Source organism: Portunus trituberculatus, chromosome 41 (genome assembly GCF_017591435.1).
Source record: "Portunus trituberculatus isolate SZX2019 chromosome 41, ASM1759143v1, whole genome shotgun sequence".
Classification (NCBI taxonomy): Eukaryota; Metazoa; Arthropoda; class Malacostraca; order Decapoda; family Portunidae; genus Portunus; species Portunus trituberculatus.
Genome location: NC_059295.1, coordinates 26,932,727 through 26,948,573, shown reverse-complemented (window position 1 = coordinate 26,948,573; position 15,847 = coordinate 26,932,727). Strand labels below are relative to the sequence as shown.

At 40.5% G+C, this 15,847-nt stretch overlaps 1 protein-coding gene and 1 long non-coding RNA gene across 7 annotated transcripts in view; one reads left to right on the top strand and one right to left on the bottom strand.

The window, feature by feature from the left end:
• The first annotated feature begins 1,803 nt into the window (after positions 1-1,803).
• On the top strand, positions 1,804-15,239 carry LOC123516555 (cyclin-dependent kinase 11.1-like). 2 transcript variants are annotated; one of them, XM_045276037.1, is made up of 10 exons: positions 1,804-1,961; positions 5,829-6,418; positions 6,671-6,798; positions 7,060-7,200; positions 7,750-7,966; positions 8,774-8,925; positions 10,303-10,395; positions 11,196-11,382; positions 11,623-11,706; positions 12,870-15,239. In XM_045276037.1, exons 1-10 carry the CDS (start codon positions 1,900-1,902, stop codon positions 14,423-14,425), a joined length of 3,210 nt encoding a protein of 1,069 aa, XP_045131972.1. In that variant the 5' UTR covers positions 1,804-1,899; the 3' UTR covers positions 14,426-15,239. The 2 variants fall into 2 exon arrangements, with proteins under 2 accessions (XP_045131972.1, XP_045131971.1); XM_045276036.1 differs by having other exon boundaries at positions 5,829-6,565.
• Positions 11,727-15,847, bottom strand: part of LOC123516557 — a 198,158-nt gene continuing 194,037 nt past the window's right edge. For all 5 annotated transcript variants that reach the window (XR_006678224.1, XR_006678225.1, XR_006678223.1 and 2 more), the window contains 3 exons: positions 12,914-13,036; positions 12,572-12,585; positions 11,727-11,879 (listed from right to left, as the gene is read on the bottom strand). This is a non-coding gene — a long non-coding RNA (uncharacterized LOC123516557). The remainder of the gene's footprint in view (positions 11,880-12,571; positions 12,586-12,913; positions 13,037-15,847) is intronic.

Genomic DNA, 15,847 nt, shown 5'->3' with positions numbered 1-15,847 from the left:
TGACTCTTAACTTCATATATTTGTTTCTTGAATTGAATCTTACATACTTCAGATTGATATTGATTTCCTGTGCAAATGAAATATTGGCGGATTTTCCATTTCCATTGTTCCAGCACAGGGAGGTCAAGTTATCTAACGAAAACGTGATATCTTTTTTAGTAAACTACAGTAAACTCGACTTTTACAACACGTTAGACTGCGTTTACACCAAAAAAGTCGCGCTGAGTCGAGTCGCGATTTGTTTTGACGAATTTCCGTTTACACCGACTGTGTTAACTCGAGACAAGTCACTACCAGCAGGTGAGGCCAGGTAGTGAAGACTGACGGAGATAATGCAACTGTACTGTATTGTCAGCCCTTCCTCCTCTCCTTTAGTAGCGATGGGCAGCGGAAACTCCCAGCCTGGATGGAGATTACACCTGCATCTAACGTTGACACAAAGACGAACACAGGTATGATCGATGACGGAGGCTAACGAAGGAATGTAATCGCATATTGCCAACTTTCCCCACCATCAGTACTGCACAGTGAAAACATACAGACTTTGCAGTTGTCTTCATGTAGCGTTGTTTTAAAGGCCAGCACAGGTATGACAGATGAAGGGAGTGACGAAGACCGACGGGGGCAACACCAGAATATCATCAGCATCTCGTCCCCTTTACTACCAGAAAACAACGAAAACCTTTATGGAAATTATTAATCTGGTGTTAACATAATTATTTTGTAACTTGAGTCGCATTTTGAGGTACATTTCATCTTATCAAGTTTTCTTTTTCATGTATAGACATATATGATAATCAAATATTTTTATTCTGTTGGGATGCAATGCAGCAAATATAAAGGTAGTGAGCCACAATACAACAATGAACGAGAGGTACGTGGCACATCAACATTAATTATTAGCTATGTTTCACCTTGTGTTAGATTAAAAGTTAAAGCTTGTACAGACTATAGATAAGAGCGTTGTAAGTGTTTCATGTTAGTAGAGTTTGTAACCCTTCTATTCACTCTGTCTGTCTGTCTGTTAGTTCCCTCTCCACCAACTATGAAAGAAGAAATATCTTGAGAATATATAATGATCTGTAATGTGGTGGTGGCCACCTCTGTCTCAAGTGCAATTGTCCCCGGATATGAAGGTCACCTGGTCCGGTGTTGTGTTGGAGGTGCGGCATCTGATCGCATAGCATGGCACTGGAGGTTGGTCTGGCACAGTGACTGTCCACAGGAACTCAGGAACTGGTCCGGCAGCCTGGTGGCTGGTGAACGACCTATGCAAGTATTTAAGCGTAATACTTTTATATTTTCACTATATAGATGTAATTAAGTGAAACACTATATATTTAGGGGATTATGTGTTTCACAGTTGAGATGGTCACATAATTGTTTATAAAATGAGGATTTGAAATATGCGCGCAATTCCATTACTCCCCACCCCGCATAAACTGCAAGCCGGTGTTTTAGTATCAGTGAACATCTTATAAATAGTCGTTTCCTAACAGCAAATATTTTCTTTTGAATGCAAATATGTTTGAAATCCGTATGTGGAGGATTATCAACCCTCTGTTATCATTGGCATTCTACCGTAGCTGAGATCAGCTGCATTAAGGGTACACTTGCGACTCCACCGGCCTTCAGTTGTGTGGCCACCATATTTTATGCTCAAGGAGTAACATTTGCCTGGGTATTGCATTCTGGCTGTGGATCCACAAAGTTTGTTGATATGAAAAATGTATATGTGATTATTCTAAGAAGTGGCTATGTAGTGTGAAAAAATCCAAACCGCCGCTCGCGCGCCCCGCGAGCCTCACTTGTTGACAGAGTTGGTTTGTAAACAATAGAAGGATAGCTTCCCGCGGCAGGGGAGTCGACTAGTTATTTTCATCCTCGGTGTACAAGAAGATGACGACAGTCCAGAGATCCAAGGGCAGCGCAGGCCATGGGGGCTTCCACCGCTGGGTGAAGTGAGTGTGGGGGAGTGAAGTGGAGGGCGGGAGGCGGGGGAGCGGGGCGGAGGGAAGGTGCGCGCCAAACAGCGGCCATGGCAGACTCTCAGACGCTAACACTATCGCCCTTTTGTCCTCTCTCTGTGGTTGCCATGCTTTCCAATGCGGGTCACGTGGAGCCTGAGTATCCTAGTGCTCCTCTGCAGTGTTTGTTGCCAATGTTGCGCATCATTGCCGCCTGTCCCCCGTGGCGGCCTGGGGTGTGTCGAGGCGGCGGGGAGGGCTGCCTAGGGGGAGGCTGCTCTGAAGGGGAACGCTGCTGATTTGGTAGAAAATTGAAATTCAAACGAATACTTTTCATAATTATTTGTCATTAGACAAGAACCAGATGTATGAGCCTCCACTTACCCCTGTAGCTTTAAATGTAAGAAAATGTGGTTTCTATATATTTCATTAGTTTTTGATAACCCTTACCTCCAAGTAACTATACAGTTTTATTCTTAATTAAAAATATAGTGTGAATTATTAAGAACCTTGTCAAATGTATTCTATTGTATTTGTTCACTAATTTGTAGCTCACAATTATGAAATGTTTCCTGTGTATTATTGTAACCATTATGAAGTGAACAGATGCTTTTCTGACAATTGTATGCTTTGTATATCTGGAGTGGTTATTAATTTGATGTACGGGTAAATTTTTATGGGTATGCAGCATGAGTTTATCTTTTCATTGGTGGTCACATAGTATATTTTCACAATCGTGTATGCCTAGGAAGATGAGCCTTTGATTATAGTTTTACTAAGTCTTTTGAGGACACCTATTCAAGTAGTTATTTCATGATAGATATCATAATGAAGGAGAAATATGGTAATTATAAATAAATGGGACTGTGGTTACAATGAGGAATTATGCATGCAATATGATCTTCATATTACAGGTTACTTAGGATTTCTCCTGAGCTGGGCCTTTGTATTGACATCTCCTGTAGGTGACAAAGAATAATTAATTGCAAAACAGAGACCAGACACTATCTGTCAAACTACTATTTTCTACATCTAGCACACCACATTCTCTCCAGGAACTCCTTGACAGCTTCATTCATCCTTTCAACTTGCCTCTCTACACAGTCTCAGCAACAACACCATTCATTCCTTTCCTTTCTTCTCTGTCCTGGCATTCCCCAATTCTCTCAGCACTATTTGCATCATCTCATTCCTGTTTCTGGCTTACTTCACACACTCTAGCACTACAATCTCCATAATTTTGTCTTCTCTCATGTCTCACATCTGGCACACTTTGTTGTGGGACTAAGACCATCTCTAGTGCCTTGCATTCACATCCATACACTGCCCTAGCTTGGAAGAGATCACCACCTTGGCTTTCCCCTTACAACTTTTCATACATTGTGGCCTCTCTTTTTATATCATTCCAAAGTACTCTTTTGTTCCATCTTATTCCTCTATTCCTGGGATGGGCTGACTTTTCTGTGCAAGGACCACATTAAAAAATCTTCTATGGCTACATACTATATTAACACAAAATGACTAATATTTAAAATACAACATAAAAGGCTTTTAAAGAAAAGCCACTCTCCCACGCATTTACACACCTGCAGGAAGAAAATTAAATGCTCACAATATTATTTAGCATTTATTAATTTTCTCTTTCATATATATTTACTGACATTTGTCGTTCCACATTAATTTCTTTGGTGGGCTGCATGCGGCCTGTGGGCCGTAGTTTGCCCACATCTGCTCTGTTCACTCAGTCCTATACACTTCACCATTTTGTCTATCTCACTCTTCCATTTCCACTTACAACCCTTTTCCCCCTGTTGAATCTCATCAACCTCAAGTTGAAACGCCCAAGCTAATAACTAAAGCTAGAGACATGCCAGTGTTAGAGCTTAAACATTTACAGACTCTAGAATCCGCTGGCAGGTTAAATTTATTCTTTGCACAGGTTAAGTCATGTTCCACATGAAGTGCAGAAGGAAAAGAAGTGGCACAATCAGTGGTGAGATTACAGGCACTCATTTCAAAGGAATCAGTCTCCATTTGGGAAGAGTTAAAAAGAAGTTTGAGGAAGTAGTTTGCTACAGAAATTAGCTTTGACAGATCCTGGCAATGTATTGATAATATGAGGTATGACTGGGTGGACAGCCCACAGGCCGTTGTTAATGAGTTTATTTGTCAATATTCTATCTTAGAAGCCAAATTTGATACAGAATAGTTGCTTAACCGATATCAATTTCTTAAGAAAAGGCTGCTAAGAGGAATGCCAACCGAGACCCAGAACAGGCAATTTCGTGAAAGAAGTTTAATACAGGGTGGAAAGTGAATGTGATATTAGGTTGTGCCAGCAGCAGACCAATGTTAATGTGGTTGAACAAACTCTCAAACCAAAGATGAAAGCCTAAGGGATTTAAAAAGACTAGTGCTGGAGTTACCCTTAAAGTTACATGAAGCAAATCAGCCACCTGCTACTTGGCGTAACTATTGTAGAATAGCAATCCACAACACCGTGATGTGTCGTTGTAATTCCAGGTATGGTGCATGTTGTGACTGTAATAGACAGAATTGTCTCGGTTGGAGTCTGACAGATAAGGCTAAATATGTCTCCCACCATCCAGTTAGCGGTTCATGATAAAATGTTATCAGCCATCCTAGACACAGACAGTGAAGTAACCTTGATTAAAAGATCCACTGTGCTTCTCCTAAATCTCTCCATCAATCAATGGCAAACTTTACCAAGTCTAACTGAAGTGACAGGTAGTCCCTTGCAATTATTAGGTACAATACAGGTAACAATTGTCATCAATTATGAGATGAATGTTCAGTAATGGGTACCAGTAGTCCATGACAACTATCTTGATACAGACATGCTTCTAGGAATAGACTTATTAGATAAAGCATCTTGGAAATAGGACACTGACAGCCAAACAGTAATGTGGTGAGGTATCAAGTATCCAATAAGACTTTTACTGTCTGTAGCTCCTTGTATTCATGTTCATACACTGTGCCCTAGCTTGGAAGAGATCATCACGGGTACTGCTACACATGGATCTAAATGCCACTCACCACACCAGGCACATCCACTTTCTTTGCACTCTGCTCACAAGATTCTTTTTCTCATTATATTATCAAAGATTAACTAAATAATGAAAGAATCCTTTTGTGACACAAAGTGAGAGAGAGCCTCCCTTACTCATGGCTGAAGCATAATGCCTCTCATTACACTTGCATTATCTTTAACACCTTTGCTTTAATGAGGAAGAAAAGACTAGGTTTGTTAGAGGAGAGGTGATGTTCTACAGATTGAATTGTAGCTCCAAGGCCACAACTTTTGTAGTTGATAGAGAAACAGTTGAAGGAAGTGTCAAGGCTCTTGGGTTAGTACTAGATGAGTGATCAGACGTGGAAGTATTTTTAGCTGGTTTATTTCCTAGAGGGAGACTCTGAGTCTTTTAGAGTTGTGTCAATTTTAATTTTGAATTATGAGTGTAGGGCATCGGTGAGTCAGGCACATGTAGTTCAGTGTAACAAGTTCACACCACTCGCCTAGTCTTGTGTAAGATAATATTCCTGGGAGTCATTTCTACTGTGACAGGTGTCTGCTGCCTCTTCCCTTTTCATACAAGTGTAAATGGAGCCTCTCAAAGTGGTGATGAAATGAAGGTGTACATTAGATAAGCCTCAAATCATGTTTTTGATTTATTTAAAAACAAGATCTAGTTCCTTCCTTTTTTATTTTTGAGACTTATTTATAGCAGTGTTTTATCAAGTGCTCTTTATCAGAAAGTACTGGAGCTGCTTCCAATAACATTTTGTCAGTACCAGAAGCTATAGTAGAAACTTAATGACTTTAATTGTGTCCCCTTGCAGACTGTCGACAGATGACCTGCCACTTATCAGGCCCCCAAGGCACCACATGCTTGCACACATGACAGGTGGCCTGGTGCACCTCTATGATGCAGTCAAACTCACCAAGAAGGAGGGTGCTGAGGAGTTCATGACACCTTACCATGAGGGAGAACAGTGCAAGGAGGACTGCCGTATTGATGCAGAAAAGGCTGAGGAGGCAAAAAATGGCCATGTAAATAATGGTGAATGTGAGAATGGACAGGAGGAGGGAGAAAAAAATGTGGAGAAGGAGGAAAACAAGGTTGGAAAGGAGGAGCAGGAGGAAGACAAGAAAGAAAAAGTGAAGGAGAAAGTGGAGGAGGAGGAAGAGAAGAAGGAGGATGAGGAGGCAATGGGAGAGGAGAATATGGAAGAAGGGAGCAAGGAAGAAGCATCTACAACAGACGCACCTGAGGACAAGCCAGAGAAGCAGGAGAGTGTGGATGAGGAAAACAATGAAGACAAGAAGGAGGAGAACAGCCAAAATGAGAAGAAAGATGACGAAGGAGGAGGGAAGGACAAAGCGAAGAGTGAGGCGGACGAGGAAGAAGAGGAAGAGGAAGAGGAAGAAGGTAAGGAGACCCTTTCGAAAGCAGAGCAGTGTGTCCTTGACGGTGATGAGCTAGGTAAGGATGCAACATTGAAGAGTGAAGATGATGATGATGATGATGATGATGATGATGATGGTGATGATGATGACGTCGATATGGAAGATGAAGGTAAGACGGATGTTGTTGTAGTCCAGGGTAGAGTTGAAAGTGTTACATGTGACTGATATCCCTCAGATTTCTATTGCATTCTAAGCTTGACCTTTCTCCTCACAGAGACGACTCCCTACACGGACGAAGAAGGAGAGTTTTCTCCTGAGAAGGACATGCCTCTTCTTGCTGAAAGATTCAAGTATACTCAGGTTTTAGCCAGAGGACAGTCAGCCATCATCATTAAGGTTTTGGTAAGCATCATCTTTGTGACAGTTGTTTATTTTTCCCATGAAAGCTTGCATATTTTTGAAATTCAAACTTGTACATAATGAATCCTATGTAATTAACATGATTTTAATAGCCAATTGTGATTATGAGCATGATGTAAGTTCAACCTTTGCTTGAAAGGAAAGTCAGAACATAATGCTACATTTATCTCCAACAATAAGAGTAAGCTGATAGAAAAATACTTTTGTCTTTGATTTTGAAGGAGTGCCTTTATGTTCCCTCAGGACACTTTTCACAAGAACCGGCCATTGGCGATCAAAGTTTTGCATCGTGTTTATAAGCCCATTGGGTCACAGGAGGCTGACATCCTGCTGGAGCTGCATCGTGCTGATCCCTGGCTGCATGTCCCTTTTGCCAGGCTCTTGGTGTGTATCTTGCCAACTAACATTCAGGATCACAGGAAAATACCTTTGTGATTAAAGCTGATGAATTTTATAGGATCTTCATTACAAGCTAGACTGCACTGCTCTTAAATAAACCCTTTTTACAGTGGTGCTAATTGTGTGTGTGTGTGTGTGTGTGTGTGTGTGTGTGTGTGTGTGTGTGTGTGTGTGTGTGTGTATTTACCTATTTGTATTTACCTATTTGTGTATTACAGGGCCCAAGCTAAGCTCTCTGTGACCTGTCTCCTTGTCCATTCCTGTCATATCTCTCTTTCATCTGATTGACACACACCGCATCAACGACATCACTGTGTGTGTGTGTGTGTGTGTATGTGTGAGGGATGGAGTGAATATAACATCTGTTTCTTTTGATACGAGTACAAGCATCTTAAGGTGCAAAATACAAATACTCAGAAATACTGGTAATTCATATCTGAATACTTCATGAAAATATGACTTAAGTTTGAGGAGGCACTTTTTCCCATATATTTTTTAAATGATCCAGGTCTAATTTACCTTTTGTTTTGACAGAACCAATTTCTGTATGGGCCACATTACTGCCTGGTGTTTGAGTACCTGAGCCCCACACCACTGTACACTCACTATGACCAGAGGGACATTCGGGAAGCCTCAGCGCTGCCTCACATCCGTGATCTCACCGTCAAGCTTCTCACTGTGCTTGGTTTCCTTTACAAGCAGAATGTTATACATGCTGACTTGAAGCCTGAGAATATATTATTGAAAAGTGGTAATGTTGTTATATTTTTGTTCAATTTATGTTAGGCTGTCCTTTTTTCCTGTTGCTGCATGAATATATCATAGAAGAAGTAAAGATGTGGAATTGTATCTTGAGATTTTCTATATGTGTTCATTGACTCCAGAACATCATTAGTACACTGAAGCCAAAGAGGTTTACATAGTTCTATTGAGTAGGAGGATGAATGTGTGAATAGTCACCGGTCCTAAAGCGTAAATTCACTCCCTTCTGTCTGGAGGGGAAGCTGAAATTTAAATGATAATAGTGATTGTAGTATAGTGAACAGAACACAATGGAGTGGATATTCAGTGGTGCTGTAGCATGTGGTCTGGGACTGAAAAGGAAATTTTGTGTGCAAAGTATTGAAAAGGCAAGATTTGTGGTGGTTAGCCATGTAGAAAGAAGGGATGAAAGTTGACTGTTGAAAATTGTTAAGAAAAACATTTGACATTGGATGATAAGGTGTAGTGAAAACATTTGATGACATCCTGAGTAAAGATCCTACACCCATACAGATCTGAAACTGAGACTTGTGTATCAAATCCTTTTCATTTTAGGATTGAGTTCCTGTGTTCTTTATTGCATTACTGGCACTCTGGTTCATCTTTTTGTTTCTTTAAGTGTTTGGCATGTCTCAGTCGTCTTATTCTTTCACTGTACTCTATCATACTATAACACATTCCTTCTGTTCCATTCACTTAGTTGATTCCCTCAGTCCACTTTGATTCCTAATTTTGTTAATGTGATTAAAAAAATGTTAGTGAGTTTACTATTTCTGTAATTTGGTTTTCATTGCAGAGGATGACTTGTCTTCCCTGATGGTGGTGGATTTTGGGAATGCCCTGAGGAACACAGATGAAGAACTCTCCCTTTACTACTCAGACTTTGAACTGCAGACACTTCTCTACAGAGCACCAGAAGTCATATTTGGGATGAAGTTCAGTCTTGAGGTATTTATTTACATGTGTACTTTGTACTTCAAAGATCAGAAAGCTGGAGTTGGGAATGAGAAGGAGCTGTGTTTTCTGATTGAGGGTTGACCACATCAGTATTCAAGATTGTGTTAGGGATGCCAGGATTATGTGTTGTAAAATATGTGTTACAGTGTTCTGTTAATCTATATCTATCTCTGTACCAGGCTGGCAATCCAAAATATGGTGGCCTTAGCAAAACAACACTCACTCATACACTCATCATTCTTACTCTTTGCTCCATTGGCCCCTGGTGGAAAGGGTTAGTCTCATGGGCCACCCTGCTACACTACAGGAGCTTAGAAGCTTGGACATAGCACAGCTGGCCACATACTTCCACAGCAAGGTCCTACAGCATACACTGGTTTCTCCATGCCCCTTCACAATGGGACTGTGCTCCATCCCACCTACTCCCAACCTTAGATGACAGCAGTTATAGGGTACTGTCCTGCACCATAATACATGAACCTTGCTAGATTGACCACACCTCTTTACTATGAGCCTGTAAGGTTACATAATTATTACGTACTCACTGGAGGTGTGGCATTCTTAACTTTTCACCGTGTACATCTGAACATTATATTTAAATCTTCATTCTCACCACATGCACAGACCATCTTAGCCCTCTGATCTACCTGTCTTGTCATTTTCAGAATCTCAGAATTACCTTGGGCAGTGTGGTGTAGCCAGCACATGTGAAGGGCTTGTTCTGTTCCTTGTTCATGAGTGGGGATGGGGGAATTTAATGATATGGCCATCTGTCCTTTCATGTTATTACACACACACACACACACACACACACACACACACACACACACACACACACACACACACACACACACACACACACACACACTAAACTACACTGCGTAGTGTAGTGGTTAGCACGCTCGACTCACAATCGAGAGGGTTGGGTTCAAGTCCCGGAAGTGACGAGGCAAATCGGCAAGCCTCTTAATGTGTGGCCCCTGTTCACCTAGCAGTAAATAGGTATGGGATGTAACTCGAGGGGTGGTGGCCTCGCTTTACCGGTGTGTGTTGTATGTGATGTGGTCTCAGTCTTACCCGAAGATCGGTCTATGAGCTCTGAGCCCGCTCCATAATGGGGAAGACTGGCTGGATGACCAGCAGGCAACCGAGGTGAATTACACACACACACACACACACACACACACACACACACACACACACACACACACACACACACACACACACACACACACACACACAGTCATCCTGCCAATGTCTCACATTGTGCACAGCATGTCCTTGTGTCCAGATAACTCATCTCTATTGTCTGGATCCCAGATCTTTGACTTTAATAAAATGATGATTAATGATTATTATTATTTACAGGTGGACATGTGGAGTCTGGGCTGCCTCCTGGCTGAGTGTTACCTGGGTGAGCCTCTCTTCATGGGTAAATCAAAGAAGGAAATATTGAGCAAGGTATGACATGGATACACACACGCATGGATGAATGAGTATGCCTCCATAGAGAACAGATAGTGGATAGCAGGCAACACCATGACACTGTTACAAGGTGTAGGTCAGAACCTGTATGGTAAACAAATATCAAGTGGGAGTGATAATAAGAGAATTTAAGCAAAAATGTTTGATGGTAGGTATATGATTTGAATAATTTGTCAGCTCTAAAGAAAGTAACAATAAACTGACAAAAGCTGGTGATGAAGGATTTATGATTATGAGATATTGTAATTAAAGTATTAAAGAAACAGATCAACCAGCAGAGAAGAGAGAACAGGTAAAAGAGGTATGTAAAGACATGTCAGTGTAGAAGAGAGAGCAGAGGTAAAGGAGGTGTGTAAGGACAACATGTCCTTATGAGAAAAATGATTAGGAAAAAAAATTAGCTGTCTGGATTGAATAATTGATACTGACCAAGAAAATGACAGTGATGCAACAAGGAAACAAAGGAACAGGAAGAAAAGAGAAATTAAGCTTCACAAGATTCCAAAAGAGCAGATTAAGATTACAACCTGACATCATTATCATTGTCTTAGTGGTTAAAGAGAGAGAAGGATCAATACGAATACTGTAAACAGTGAATTATGCAGATTGCTTCTTTATGTCAAGGAAAAGAAAGTTATCTTACGTACTTTGGGTTGTAAAGGATGCCACAAGAAATCAAATTGAATTATCAGGTCAATGTGTATCCATATCTAAGAGGTCACTTTTCTGGGAAAAGAAAGTGTGTTTTTCTTTCTTATCGGTTTTTATTGTTTCAGATCACTGAACTCATGGGACCATTTCCTCGGGAGTTTAATGATGGAGAGTACGCTGAAGAGTTTGCGGAATTTATTGGTCGGCCAATGTCACGGTATCAGCGGCTGGAGAACTTACGGAAGAGATTAAATGACTGCAAGGATTCGATGTTCCTCATGCTGGTGGAGAGGCTTCTCACATACCTACCTGGTGAGTGTCCACTGGCTGATTGCCTTGAGCTTGGTGATTGCTGTGAGGGAATGCTTGTGAGTATGTGTGTGTCTAGGTGCCTTATCTCAGCTGACCCTTTTTAAGAAGGATGCAAGTGTTCAGGGTGTGACATAATGATACAAGAAATGTCAGTTGTAGTCATTTGACCAAATTACTATTTTATATAGTTATCCACACTTTTTAAGATGATGTTCAAATGCTTATTTTTTTTTACAATAGATCGACGGTTTACTCCATTTGAGGCAGCGTGTCATCCCTTTGTGGCGTGCTCAACCCCCTTTCTGTACCTCACCCCTTCCCCAGGTAAGTCAGATGCATTCATAATCACTTGCAAAAACTTTATTGCTTAGAATATAAGTACTGTGTAGGTAGGATTACATTGTAGGGTTGTTGTTATGTGGTGTTGAGCATCACTGAGACAAGATGACTTCATTCAGGAGTAGGAGTAGGAGCTTAGTGGGTCCAGTGTTGATAAGCTGTGGGAAGTAAACCATGAACTGTTAGTGGAGGAGATCATTAGGGAAGTGTAGAGTTGAATATACTTATAGAGTTGAATATACTGTGGGTCTGTGGAGGAGGAGAAAGTGTGTGGTGAGTGACTCTGGGGCTTATCATACTGTGGGCTTGAGAGAGAGAGAGAGAGAGAGAGAGAGAGAGAGAGAGAGAGAATCTCTCTTTGCAAGGTGTTTAGTTACATATTGTTGAAACAAAATAGTTGGGCATAAATCCAGCTTCACAAATGATAATGGCGATGACTGGTCATTGAAAAGTGATGAAATACTACTACTTCATTCAACCATCAAACATTCAGCATCAACATGAACCAGAAATGCGAAGAGGAGCTCTTGAGGGCATGCATTAGGTGTCCATTTGGTTTGAAATGTTGTTGTAAACCTATTCTTTAAAATAAGGAATTGTTCTGTATTGCCATTCATTCCATATTTGGCTATATGAATAGTCGAGCAGAGTGACTGAATTGTGGACATTCTGAGCTTGTTCTCTAGGGTGTCTCTTGACATATTTAGTGATAATGTTTGGGTGGTTACAGATCCTGAAATGTTTTGGTTCACCATTTGTGTATCATTTGCAGTCATTGATTTGTATGTACCCTATTTATTGTTTCAAAAACTGTGAAATACCCTGGTCTGCAGGGCCATGGGGCACATACTGTTGGTCAATGGGCTGGAAAGAAAAAAAGAGTGATTATTATGGTGAGAAACTAAGGTTGAATAATTTCCTCACAAAATTCCTTAAGAGGAGCCTTAAGTGATTGAGAAGTATCCTATCTATTCACATAAGATTAGAATGAGTTTTTATTTTCTTTCATTTATTGTATTGAAATTTTACCGTACTAAGCTTTTGTTGCTTTGTTAGTGATCAGTACCAAAATCTATTAAAGTAAAGAAAATAAAGGTATTTACTTCTGTTTCCTTGAAGAAAATAAATTCATAAATTCACTTTTGCAGGATATATCAGATACCCAACAGTATTGCTGGACATGTCCACATACCCATATTTGCCTGGACTGCCTGATGATGATGATGAAGATTCTGCCTCGGCCCACGGACGAAAGCGACTTGCTCTCTTCTCCAGGCACAAACGACCACAGTCTTCAAACACTGGGGGGCTGTCACTGAAACAGGGACAGTGTGCTAATCATAAGGACAGGGATGGCAAGGATGCTTCAGGTGCAGGAGGGAAGACGGCTACACGTTCAGATGTGAAGGAGACACTGAAATCAATGGGACTTAGGTGTGAAGACTTCACAATTAGTGTGTACTCGAGGGAACAGGCTCATGCAATTTTAAAACGCCAGGGAGTTGAAGTAACTCCAAATAATCTTCAGGGTAGAGATAAAGTAGCATTGCTAACCAACAAAGGCCTGAAAAATGTGAAATCCAATGAACTTCCAAAGTATAGCTATATGAGAACAGGCAACACACGAAGTGTAGGGCAAGATGACGAGGAGGAGGAGGATGACGATGATGACTGTGTCATTCTTGATCCTCCTGACGTGCCTAAACCTGTTCCCAAACTCCCTCAACAATTCCAACTGATGGGGACGACAGTACAGGTGAATCGGGGAGCCAAGAGGCCAAATCGACCCTTGACCAACCAACCCCAGGCCAAGAGATGCAATGCCCGCCCCATGATGTATTACCGCAACGACCACGAACAGGACATCGGTCCAGAGGCTTCGGTGCAAGACACGCTCAAAAGGCTAAAGAATTACAACATATCCATCACTTGTCGACGCAACGCTTCGGGAATGAGGCCACAGGGAGGCATGATGGATAGTGAGTCAGATATGGAAAATGACAGCCACATGGACTCTGATGATGACGGGGAGGACATGACCAAGTATTTAGAATGCCAAATTGGGGAGATTGAGGAAGTTCAAGATGAAGTATTTGACGAAGATTTTGACGTTGACTGTGATGACAAGAATGACGCTGACTACAACCCTCGAGGAAAGAAGAGGAGGCAGAACAAGAAGTCTCCAAGGAAGGGTAAAAGATTAAGCAGTACAGGAGCAGATAATAAAGGAAATGAAGACTCTTGTACTAGTGACATAACTGCCCTTGTTCCCAATGTGGAGATGGCTGAGCTCAGTGACCATCAAGCATCATCTAATCATTCAGGGGAACCAGAACAAGACCCACTAGCTGAAGAAAATGAAGATGCTAAAGAGTTAAGGGATATTTTAGAAAATGCTACCCATTTACAGGAGGATGAAGAGCAAGAAAACAATCATAATACAAACCACGAAAACGAACGTAAAGAGGCGGACGAAAACCACGGAACTGTAAATGCTGATGACACAAACGTAGAAAAAGACGACGACGGGAAGGAAGAAACCTTAGGTGAACTTATAGAAGCAGCAGTAGATGAATCGGCAGCTAATGATGTTAATACTGCTGAGGATGAAGAGGAAGAAGAGATTGATGAAGAGTTAGAGAAAGAACTCCTTAGTGGAAATCTTGAAGATGGGGAAGAAGGAGAAGAGATGGAAGACTTGTAAGGAGGAAGCTTCTCATGATAAACTATACCAAACTGTGGAATGTAAGATCTGATGTTACTGAGAAAAATGCAGGCTCGTCTACTGAAAATTGTCCTAAATTAATAATACTTTAGTCCTGTTTATAAAAAAACAATTTTTAGGGAATATATGAATTTTCAAATCAAGTTGTAATTCAAATTGTACATTATTAAATTTAAAATATTAATACAATTCATTTACTGTGAAGCAATGCAGACATGGCTACTTCTCAGAAATCTTGATGAATTAAAGACAGAAACCTAATGGCAATAGTGAACTTTATGTATCCAAAGAGTAACTCAAGCTCTTGTCCGAGTCCCTTGGCAGAACACGCAGCACCTGAGAGTACAATGCATGCAGGTTTAGGGGTTGGAGCGAGTGACTTCTCATGGTGCAGGAAGCTGTTGATGGTATTAGTGAACATGAAACTCACTTTCTCATGTTAGAACTGTTGACCTCACCAAGCTGTGCTGGTACCATGTTTCAAGGTTTTTTTTCCTTGCTTTATGTACAGGTTTGTACAGTCTCTGTTTTGTGTTTACAGTTTCACTTCATTTGAAACTAAAGTTTGGGACATTGACAAATACAGTATGAGTAATTTATGTAGGATCATTACAAAGCAACAGATTGTATTTATTAATATATTGAACTTTTTATATATGAATTTTTTTATGGTAAATGAGGGAAGACTATGGCTTGCTTGCTTGATATTTTAGATATTTTAGATAATACTGAAGCTGAAGATTAACAGTACTACTGTCTTCATCTTTCATACAAATATTGATACAGAACAAAATTAGTGTTTTCATGCCCTCATGTCACAGTGATAATGGGTCTGTCAGTTGTGCATTTATCATGAGAAGAAGCTTCCTCTCAACATTTTACCTACAAGGAGGAACAAAGGCTTTATTGTTTAAAGTCTTTCAGGTGGAGCTGGAAGTTTTTTTTCCCTGAAATCTAGAGTTCAGTGATAAGGCTGGTTATGTGGATATTTTTCTTTAAAATTTAAAGGAAATTACATGACTTCCACATGGGTTAAAGTTGGTGTTCTATGTATAAAGACTAGTGCAATGTAACATGGAATTCTTGTCAAGCTCATTTATGTAATAGTTAATATTCTTTTACACCAGAGTTCACATAATTTGAAACCAGCCTCTTGCCAATGTCTTGTACATGTATTTGATGGAGATAATTTTATTATTTGACAAAAAAAATATTTCATTATCCATAGATAGAAAAAATAAAATGAATGTGAGCCGAAATATATCAGTGAATATATCTGAACACAACTTAGAATTTAGCTGCTGAGCAGTGACTAATTGTTTGCCACTCTTGTAAGAATAGTTGACGTGACTTGGCTGCACATTCTGTGGCTAGGTTGGAAGAATGTTGACAACTTTGCTC